This window comes from Branchiostoma belcheri, unplaced genomic scaffold (genome assembly GCF_001625305.1).
Source record: "Branchiostoma belcheri isolate BF01 breed outbred unplaced genomic scaffold, Haploidv18h27 scaffold805, whole genome shotgun sequence".
Taxonomy (NCBI): domain Eukaryota; kingdom Metazoa; phylum Chordata; class Leptocardii; order Amphioxiformes; family Branchiostomatidae; genus Branchiostoma; species Branchiostoma belcheri.
The window spans coordinates 1-11,207 of NW_017804471.1; the positions used below are offsets into that span (position 1 = coordinate 1).

Below are 11,207 nucleotides of genomic sequence, written 5' to 3' on the forward strand. Positions count from 1 at the left end.
TTCTGCAGTTATTGCACAATCCAGGCCTGGTGCTTTATTGTTCTTCAGGTCCTGGATGGCCTTTTACTGTCTCCTCCAGTGTAGGTGGGTCAGTGCTGATGGGGAGGTCTCGATCAGCAGGTGGGGGGAGAGATTCCGGTGGACCACTGTCGTTGTTTAGCAAATCAGCGAAGTATAGCCTCCATTCATCCAGGAGCTCAGAGTCGCTGGATGGAGCTGATCCATCGCGCTTCTTAACTCTTGGGCTGGGTCTTCTGCCATGGTTTCCCTGTTTTGAGGAGGTGTTAGGGTTAGGGTTTTGAGGGGGGTTAGGGTTAGGGTTAGGGTTAACTTTAAATAGCAATATCTCGGCAACGAGAAAGAATATCGACATTTGGTTTGCAGTTTTGAACTTCTGACCGGAAGGGCTTTCCAACGATACCATGGTTTCCCTGTTTTCAGGAGGTGTTAGGGTTAGGGTTTTGAGGGGGGTAGGGTTAGGGTTAGGGTTAGCTTTAAATAGCAATATCTCGGCAACGTGAAGGAATATCGACATTTGGTTTGCAGTTTTGAACTTCTGACCGGAAGGGCTTTCCAATGATACCATGGTTTCCCTGTTTTCAGGAGGTGTTAGGGTTAGGGTTTTGAGGGGGGTTAGGGTTAGGGTTAGGGTTAAATTTAAATAGCAATATCTCGGCAACGAGAAGGAATATCGACACTTGGTTTGCAGTTTTGAACTTCTGACCGGAAGGGCTTTCCAATGATACCATGGTTTCCCTGTTTTCAGGAGGTGTTAGGGTTAGGGTTTTGAGGGGGGTTAGGGTTAGGGTTAGGGTTAACTTTAAATAGCAATATCTCGGCAACGAGAAAGAATATCGACATTTGGTTTGCAGTTTTGAACTTCTGACCGGAAGGGCTTTCCAATGATACCATGGTTTCCCTGTTTTGAGGAGGTATTAGGGTTAGGGTTTTGAGGGGGGTTAGGGTTAGGGTTAGGGTTAACTTTAAATAGCAATATCTCGGCAACGAGAAGGAATATCGACATTGGTTGCAGTTTCGAACGTTCTGACCGGAAGGGCTTTCCAATGATACCATGGTTTCCCTGTTTTGAGGAGGTGTTAGGGTTAGGGTTTTGAGGGGGGTTAGGGTTAGGGTTAGGGTTAAACTGCGGCCGAAACTATAAGATAAAAGGGGCTCTCCCATTGGCTGAGAGCCCAGTGCGGGTTTTTTAAACTGGTCTGACAACAGCGTTCAGTACAGCTCCCAGTTTATCGCGTATATATGATTACTGCGTGGCTACTTTGGCCCGAATTTTGTCAGGGACGCGTATGAAGTGTTAGTGATCACATAAACTTGGACAGTTTTTAGTGTCAGAGCCATTTCATAGAGAAACATGCCCATTATTCCATATACATACAGTTTCAACCGGTAAAAGGTTCAAACCGTAATTAGATCCAGAGCCGGTGGCCGGGGTTCCCCGGCGGCCATGCTTGAGTGACGCGCCCCGCGGTGAATCTGGCTAAAGTCAACAAACCGGCAGCCAGCCCTTCCCCTCCTGTATCTAGTAGGTTGACAGCTAAATCCGTGGTTTTGGGCCATGCCAGCCTGCCGATCTGGTATGACAAGTTGAACCCCGAAAATGGTGCATCGTTGGGAATGCACAAAAGGAATCACGGCACCACATCGGCAGAAATTCAAAACATAATACTAGGGTAGAAATGAATCCGGGACTCCCTATTCATATGTAATAAATTGCTGGTAGAAGTAGATAACTTTGGGTAAGAGGGTGGTCGTTATCTACTAAGATAACTAAGAAAGTATAGAAGTAAAATAAAATAAAAGAAAAGAAAAGAAAGAGAAAAAACATACCTTGGCTATCAAGCATGTGTGCGATATATCTTTTGACGGGTGTTCATAATTTTCACTCCAACGTAGGTGAGTCCATAATCCAAAATCATTGTCCATGTCCATGCGGTTGTCGTTAGATCAGTCCGGTGTGTTTCTTGGTCTTCTCAAACCCACTTGTGCCCCATGTAAGGGATCCCGGGCGGGTTTGGATAACATTCCCGAACCAGAGATGTCACACAGTCCGGCATGACGTCGCGATTGACGATGCTGTATCCATCATTAGTCATTTTCTGGGCTTTTTTCCGGAGGTACATTTCTTTCTTCCAGCCGCCTCTGTTGTTCATCAAGCCCCAGAAACGCTTGTACTTTCCTCGCCGGACTGCAGGGTTTTTATACAATGGGCGCCGGCGGTGGAGGAGGGCTCGTGTCTGACCGATGTTACTTGCATGGGGCAGTGTAATGCACGGGAACAGATAGCATTCCGGGCACTCTGGGCCGGAATGGGCGGTTGGAGGAGTGGGGTCGGGCGGTGTGTTCTCCTGTTGTCCCAGGCCCGGATCAGCGGTGGATGGTCTGCTGTCGATGGGAGCAGGGTTTGCAGTGGTGGACGGCGGGTCTTCATGACGGCTGGAACCCGCGACCGCACCGTCTTCGTCCTCTTCCGTACTTGTGTACGCGTCCTCTTCTGAATCATTTTCCTCCTCGCAGTCCTCCACCAATTTTCCCTTGAAATTTGGCGGGAGCTTCACCTGCGGCCAGCCCCAACCCTCGTGGGCGAACAATCCCTGCATCCAGGAAATCTGTGTCCTGGAGAGCCTCATACAAATGTCTTGTACATCCCCCTCTTGGTTGTCCATCGCGTTGTTTCGGTCCGATGGAAGCAAAAGAACGTAAACCACACTAGTACTTGAACACTGACAATATCGTACGTCCGTCAGAGCGGGAACACTGCTGAAGTGACACCAGATGTGACTGTGAAATACGCGGGAACTTTAGGATGACAGAGAAATGTAGAGAGAACTGGAAATAGGACTTTGCGATTATAAGGAATATTTGCGATTATAATATGCGACAAACTGTGTGAAGTATAGATAAAATATAATATTAAAAAAACATAGAATGTAGAACGTTTTACATCCTTCGTAGCTTCCATTTTTCTTGTGGTTGATGCGCTCCTTGTTCTTGTTTACATACTTTGCCGTGACCCATGGAAAGTGCCTCTGATCAGAACCAGGAAAAGGCGGGAATCCTGGTACAAACTCACATGTATCTCATCCAAGCGTAAAAGGCAATGGTGTCATTATGACATCGACAATAACTAAAATAACTAAAGAGATTTGTATAGATACTTGCATCATGTTTTTGTCAACACATCATACGTATGAAGCGTATGAGATAGTTGACAATTCCTCAATTCTCTCCTTGTTTTTGTTTTGATGACCCCTGACATGGACCTTCCTGCTTGTGATTAGGTAAAAAAAAGCGCGAAAATTTCTACATGCATCGAAACGTGAATTTGTACTACTGAGTACATAGACTATTGGATAGTCAATTCAAAAAGGTATGCTCAAGTAAATATTCAAACCATATATTGTATGTAGAAATGTTTAGTGTTGGCTGCTTATTTTGCCGTTTCTATTGCCTTGGCTGTGTGCGTGTTGCTGTCCTCTCTATAATTTTATACATCTAATACATATGACGCCATAGGTATGGAAGCGCGTCGAAAATAATAACGTATCATCACGACTTATGTTTGCTCATTTTACGCAAATTCTAGGTAGAAAAACTTACAGGATTGTGCTTTTTATAAAAAAAAAGAAGAGGATGACTTGTCAGCAGTTGACCCCCCGAGATTTATGACCGTCTTTTTCCTCCCGCCAATTTCGTCCCACTCGTACCGCGCTGCTCTGTCTTTTTCGTTTCCACTTTCGGCCCATTTTCTCGCGTTCAACAAAGGAACCTATGGCCGAACAGGATGGTAACACGTCCATGGAGGACAGAAGACGAGCCTGGCCATCTGAGCAGCCTGAGGCGAAACGACAGCGGCATGAGAAGAGGAAGGACCGTGTGGCTGCTGGCCAGGCCAACAAGGCCTACAAGATGTCAATCTATGGCTCGGATGACGAGCTGAACGATTTCAAGTTCAGCTTGAAGCTAGTCTGCCAGAAGATGGCAGAGGGTGACAAGAAGGTTGTCACAAACAGGGAGGCAATCTACCGTGCATTGACATTCTGGCTCCAGGATAAGGAGGAGGAAGACGCCCACAGACTAGATGGGGAACCAACGAGGTCTGTCAGCGGGTACACCGCCGCCACACTCCAGACAAAGGACGAGGCCATCTTCCTAGCAACTCCTACTGCTATTGATGGTCTACTAAAGCAGGCGTGCGAACACGCACAGTTCTGTAAGGAAGCGCTGAGCCACAAGAGCCTGAAGATGTTTGGCCACGCGGCAAAGGTGGACCTGTCGTGCGCCAAGAAGCACAACATCCAGTGGGACTCCTCACCCCATTTCTACCTGAAATTCCTCGTCAACTACAGGTTAGATTTCTTATGATTTTTTTAAACCACGAGACAGCTGTGACTTTCAGTGGCATTCGTAATAAGTTTGAATACGCATAAATACGATGATGCCGCACATATTGTTCATGATGTATCACCGTCAGAGGAAATAACTTTCTGTGGAGAACAGAGAATTATGAATAAGTAGACCTCCGAGCAAGTTAGACTGAAGATCACGCATCCAGGTAAACAATACTAGTATTCAAATATACATTTTAGTGACGTTGAAGAAGAGTAATGGATGCCACTTGAAATGTCCGAAATTATCTCCGTATTCATCCAGTAATATCGTTTGTATTGTCTTTGAATTATCAGTAAGTTGTCAATTGTTTGGCGCCACGTGCGCATCCCAAGTGGTCTTGATGGGAAGCAATTCACACCTACCTGCGAACATTTGGATTAGGCTTGGGATTCCCTCTGTTGTTCTTCTGATGACAGCATCACTCGACCTTTTATCTCTTTCCCTGGTAGTTTTACTTTATTTTCAGCTGGAACAGTCTGGGCCAACAGTATCGTGTTGTTCTTTATTCATAGTTACCTGCAATCCACATCCTTACTAAGGCGTTACTACGTAGTATCTTATACTACAACCACCTGCATATTTACATATTCATTATAGGATGGCACATGGCTACTTTTCTTCTGGGATACGACCAATCCAATATGAGAAAATCTGTGACGCCGCGGGGATTGGGCAGATAGAAGACAAGACATTGAGGAGCCATTGTAAGTTTCTTTGATTGTGACTGTCACCTTGCAAGCCGCTACAGTTGTTTCCATTGATATACAGGCAATGGATTGTATACAACCTTAGAATTTCAATCAATTCACTCACTCACTGTAGATTGACATACCATAATTGCTACACACCCAGTGAGCTTTTGTGCAAGTAGATTATGTGTGTGTGTGTGTGTGTGTGTGTGTGTGTGTGTGTGTGTGTGTGTGTGTGTTTGTTTGTATGTGCATGAGAACACAACTACCTTCATAATGATGCATGATAGATAATCATGAAGTAGCATATCTTATGACTGTTCCAGATCAAACAATCTACAGCGGGGAGGTTGCCACGATGACAGCGGATTCATGTGCAAGGGCGCTAAATGAGGTAAGCCGTCATATTGAAATAGCCAAAATTGCTATATATCTAGTTGAACGTAATGAAAACAGGAAGCCATATCCCCGAATAATTAAACTGAACACGTGAAACTTCTCTTACAGGAGATTGAGAAGACCAGGGAGGCCGAAGGCGATGAGTACCGAGGCATATCCATCATGAGCGACGCCCGGCACTGCTGGCGAAGGAATGCTCGGTTTTCCGACATTGCCGTTTTGGGGGATAGGTGAGCATATTTCAGACTTTGAGTTGAAATTCTATATATCATGTCCATTTGCTTGTCCCAAAGGGCCGTAAACGACTTCAGTGGGATGTTTATTTCGTAAGACTATAGTTATATAGCTGGCGAAAGGTATTTAGGCAAGGAATGTGTGTATGTAATCGGCAGTTTGGAGCATGAGACAGCTGAGACAAGTGGTTTTTTTTGTGTCATTTAAAAAATAGAAATAGATAGCACCTCCCAATTGTGTTATTTTTTTAGTACCCTACACATTGTTGAAACGGAGAAGTCAATCTTGTTTCAAACTAATTTGTACGACATCTGTCTGTTACCCCATCATGCAGGACACACAAGGCACTCAGGGTCATTACAGTGACCAAAGATGACGACGGCTCCTCACAAGGCCATGAGAAAGCCGGGACACTCAAGTTCTACGAGTGGGCGGATGCACAGAGTATGTGTCCTCCTTGTCATTCCTGTAAGACAATATAAAAAGTTAACATGGATGATGGTGATAGAAATCATGTTTTTTTTACAGATGACTAAGTATAACAGGTATCGCAAAATTTAGTTTTATGTTAGCTTTCAAACTTTGCAATGTTTTTTGCCAACCTTTGTAATATTTTTATAGATCTTGAAATCGCCGTTCACGCACATGACAACAATGCTTCAGTCAACAAAATCATCAAAGACCGACGCCTTCAAGGCAAGATGACTGAAAATGGCAACGACACCTGGCACGGTATGCTTCGTTTTTTTTGTATTAAATCATGTAATCATAAACTTCCGTTGCCCCTATTCTTCGTTTTCGAACGCTAACACGACACCATGGGTGGTGACATGCAGGTGTTCTATTCCGAGAGATTTTTAAACACGGTGCTATCATTCTTGCAACCCACTTTCTCAGCAGACTACGGATTGTTCGTCTTCCCAAAGCGATAATTTGCCAGTACTACATGAAGCAACGTGTTTATGTTAAAAACTTATAAGTAACAAACAATGCACTCTGCACTCAAAAGTGTTGTTTATTTTGTTGTTGTTGTTGAGAAATATACCCTAATCTGTGTCTTTACAGCGACTAAGTCAATAGGACGCCAGATGAGGGTGATCACGTCCGGGGCACAAAGAAACCAGGGTTCCACGTGGCACCACCAGCTCAGCGACAAAGGTATTGTAACTATTATGTCTCTCTTACATCGGGCTCAACGTGTCTTTGTTTTAATTCTAATTCATGACTTAACGAATGTGCTATAAGTATTTTCATTTACATTGTAAGATCATGCAGTGTACAATGAGTCAATGAAGTATGGTATGTTAATTCTTGCAAGGGCCTGCCTATAACTTTCATATCTATCAAATGTTCTTGAGTAAGTTAGGTTGCAAAGCATTTTTTTCATGTCTTTCATGAACATACTTCATCTGAACTTCATTCCTTTACGAACAGCCGCCCCAGTGAAAACACACATTTACTGGGCGATGAAAAACTGTGGGGGGGACAGGGACCAGCTTATCAAGTATATGGACGCCATACCAAAGCACTACAAGGTATCACATCTGCCTATTGTCTTCATATATTGCTGTAGTAACTTTTGCATTATCTTTACTACGACTTTCTCGAGAACCTTTGTCACTCTACATGAGTTCACATACATGAGGAATTAATTCTAATCCTTCAGACACCCGGTTATCATCCCTCAACGCCTTATATATATTGTACCCCTTCCTTCAATAAACAGACACTGTGGAAATAAGCAGATTTGCTACATGTATTTCTTGTATTTCAGAATGACCACAGCGACTGCGCACCCACATCCAGATGCAAGACTGACGACTCATACACACCATCCAGGACCATCATCACAGACCCACATGCGGAAAAACTACTCATCAACTTTATACACAAAACTGTAGTTTACAAGAACCCTGAGAACTATGTTTATGTAAGTTCATGCTGCATTCGGGTACTTGGATAGTACCATATGTATATGACTTGAAACTTTCAGCTTGACCGACAAATACACTACTATGGGGGGTTGTCACTGCAGATATTTGAGAAAATGACCCTTGTTTTTTTTTTATTCCAACATGTAATCACCAGATGTGGTGACGGCACACTCAATTTTTATCAACTTATGTGCCGCCACCACATGAAAGGACAATACTAATTTGCACCTGAGCTAAGTGAGGAAAGTCGTGTAAAGTGCCTTTCCCAAGGGCACAAGATCGGTGACATGTCAGTTCCGAGTCGCGCACTCTGCCGCTACGCCACACGACCCCACAATGGCACATTTTACTAATCACTATCCCATCTCTTCATCCTGACACTAGGCCAAGGACACCCACTATTGTGAGTCCTATAACAATGCAGTGCTGATCTATGTCGACAAAAGGGTGGGCTTCCAAATCGACAACTACAAGATGAGGATGAACTTGGCAACACTGGACTGGGTAAATTAATTCTTCTTTGCTGTTCTTTCAATACACACATTATTTGTGTGTAGAAGCATGGAGAAACTGCTTATCAATGCATGGCATACAACTGTTCTCCACGTGAGTTTCAATTTTCGTAAAACTTTTCGTATAACTTTATGTTATTAGATGAATCATGTTTCTTTTTACAGAATGAACACGTGGACAGGGGAGCCACATCGTACTGGGAGGCTGAAGATGCGGCGGCACCCAGGCGACAGCAGCCCAAGGCCAACTTGGTGCGAAAGGACTACAACTTCAGGAAAGTCCTGTGGGAGAACTTCATGGCGGCTGCCTGGAGGATCTAAACTCTCTTTACTAGTCTAGTCAGGGGCCTTGAGCAGATTTTTTTTGCAATGTGAACTTCATTTCTATAAATTCAGAAAATTCAATATTTTCTATCCCCACCATGTGGTTTGTTGTTGTTTCTAACCTTTAATCTTTACAAATGCAACACGGTACTGTATATCTGTATGAGGGTATGTTAGTGTTTTTGAATTAGGAAAAGGTATTGTGATTGTGCACTGTTAGTATTAGCTTTAGAGTTAGAGTTGCCCAGTAGTTAGAGTACCAATAGCAACGGACTGTTAGCAAACCTCTTGTTGATTGTAAAGCATCACCCCAGTACCATGTGTTTTCCTATAAAGGCCACAAAACATTGCTATACATGTACCGTATACAACTGATGTATACATATACTAGTATATACTGACATTCAATGTAGGTAGCTTTGACTATAAGTTGACTACTTTGACTAAATGTAGCCTAGCTTTTTGAGTGTCGATACAGACTGTATTTTAAAAAAAACTCCAGCATAAATTGTGTTACACGAAGTTTAAACATATCTTTACCCATGGCAGTGTGACCTTCCATCGTCTTGATAAATACTACTTACCGTGTAGAACGCAACACATCTCTATCCTTGAAGTATGTATCCTCTATCTGCATTCTCGAAATAGCAAAGCCAACACTACTAACGTTACATGTACATGTATTATCCGAACGTTTTGCCCTTTGTTGTTGTTTTTCTGTGGCGGTGTTCTCGAGATTTTCATATGGCACGTATTTCCTTGAACGGTTTGTGTCCAAATGACGAAATATTTGCGCCCGTACAATAGTGTCGTGGTCATTTTTATTTTACGCGCAAGTCAGTTGTATGACTACCGCCAGCAAAAAGCCTCCTGGTAATAAATGAACTGATCGAACAAGGGGGAAAAAATGGCGCAATGGTACCATGCCACCCCGAAGAACTGATATACCTGACCAAGCATCTTGTTTACGCCACGCCATCGATCACATCGGTGTCATCCTAGGACCACGTAGGCTTCCTAGATCTTCAGAAATTCTGTACAGATAGATCACTGTTGGTTTAGACGTCGCAACAGGGCGATTTCAGCCGTAATTCGATGTGTTTTCTGGTGAGTTGCGTTGCAAAGGTTTTCAGATTCTTGGCCTAAAAAGTGCTGGAAGCACGTGACCACGATGGTCCGCAACACAGCGCAAAGAATCAATCACCAATGTATGGACAACCTAGAAAGATCATTATAGACATACTATTTAGATTGAAAATGTAAAAATCATTGCTCTTGGTTGCAATTTTACAGATAATCTAGACGAAGAAAATTGCATATTCGTAAATAAGTATATTTCTTTCCCATTCGGTGCGTTTGCTTGCGTGCGCTAACGTCAGCTGACTATTCCAAGATGGCGGGCTTGGTCGCTAGAGGGAACAGCGGTGCGTGCAGTAAATAACAGAAGAACTGTACCGCATCTAACCTTGCAGCTGCCATGTGACAGTTCGAGGAAAATAAAGAGGTTTTTGGTGCCCATTTAGCGCAATTCTCTCTGTTCAGTCCAAGCGGTATAATGTTCTTGGTCGAAGGGAAATGCGATGTTTTGACTGGCGCTTTGAACTTACTTGAATGCGATTCCATGTGTATATACGAAAAACTCTCAAACATATGCTTCTAGATAACTTGTAACATGCCTTATAGGCTTGTGTACTGTTGTGTTTGGGATAAACTGATAGTTTTTCAACGATTGTAGAGCTTTATGCCAGTTTTTGTTTACTGGGGAAGAAGGCCGGCCCACTCCAGAAAGATTGTTTACAATAATTTCACGGTCGATTAACAACAGGGGGGCGGTAATCCCCACTCCACGGGGGACGCAGGCTAGGACGGGCTGGAGCAGGCCAGGGCAGCTTGAAGCAGGGCCCCGGCTTGGACTAATTAAAAACCCATTAAATCCGCGAGCAGCTAGCGGATCCCCGGGGTTTAACTTTAAATAGCAATATCTCGGCAACGAGAAGGAATATCGACATTTGGTTTGCAGTTTTGAACTTCTGACCGGAAGGGCTTTCCAATGATACCATGGTTTCCCTGTTTTGAGGAGGTGTTAGGGTTAGGGTTTTGAGGGGGGTTAGGGTTAGGGTTAGGGTTAACTTTAAATAGCAATATCTCGGCAACGAGAAAGAATATCGACATTTGGTTTGCAGTTTTGAACTTCTGACCGGAAGGGCTTTCCAATGATACCATGGTTTCCCTGTTTTGAGGAGGTGTTAGGGTTAGGGTTTTGAGGGGGGTTAGGGTTAGGGTTAACTTTAAATAGCAATATCTCGGCAACGAGAAGGAATATCGACATTTGGTTTGCAGTTTTGAACTTCTGACCGGAAGGGCTTTCCAATGATACCATGGTTTCCCTGTTTTGAGGAGGTGTTAGGGTTAGGGTTTTGAGGGGGGTTAGGGTTAGGGTTAGGGTTAACTTTAAATAGCAATATCTCGGCAACGAGAAGGAATATCGACATTTGGTTTGCAGTTTTGAACTTCTGACCGGAAGGGCTTTCCAATGATACCATGGTTTCCCTGTTTTGAGGAGGTGTTAGGGTTAGGGTTTTGAGGGGGGTTAGGGTTAGGGTTAGGGTTAACTTTAAATAGCAATATCTCGGCAACGAGAAAGAATATCGACATTTGGTTTGCAGTTTTGAACTTCTGACCGGAAGGGTTAGGGTTAGGGTTAG

General features: G+C 43.6%; 1 protein-coding gene across 1 annotated transcript; it reads left to right on the top strand.

Annotated features, from left to right (window-relative positions):
• Nucleotides 1-6,387: 6,387 nt before the first annotated feature.
• Nucleotides 6,388-9,095, top strand: LOC109486531. The gene is made up of 6 exons (XM_019790369.1): nt 6,388-6,464; nt 6,798-6,890; nt 7,167-7,267; nt 7,507-7,662; nt 8,051-8,170; nt 8,344-9,095. Exons 1-6 carry the CDS (start codon nt 6,434-6,436, stop codon nt 8,497-8,499), a joined length of 657 nt encoding a protein of 218 aa, XP_019645928.1. The 5' UTR covers nt 6,388-6,433; the 3' UTR covers nt 8,500-9,095.
• Nucleotides 9,096-11,207: the final 2,112 nt, after the last annotated feature.

Excerpts from the sequence above, each read along its gene's own strand:
- LOC109486531 (XM_019790369.1), top strand. The coding sequence starts at position 6,434 with ATGACTGAAAATGGCAACGACACCTGGCACG. Across the intron at positions 7,268-7,506 it reads CCATACCAAAGCACTACAAG|AATGACCACAGCGACTGCGC; the intron begins GTATCACATCTG and ends CTTGTATTTCAG. Across the intron at positions 8,171-8,343 it reads ACTTGGCAACACTGGACTGG|AATGAACACGTGGACAGGGG; the intron begins GTAAATTAATTC and ends TTCTTTTTACAG.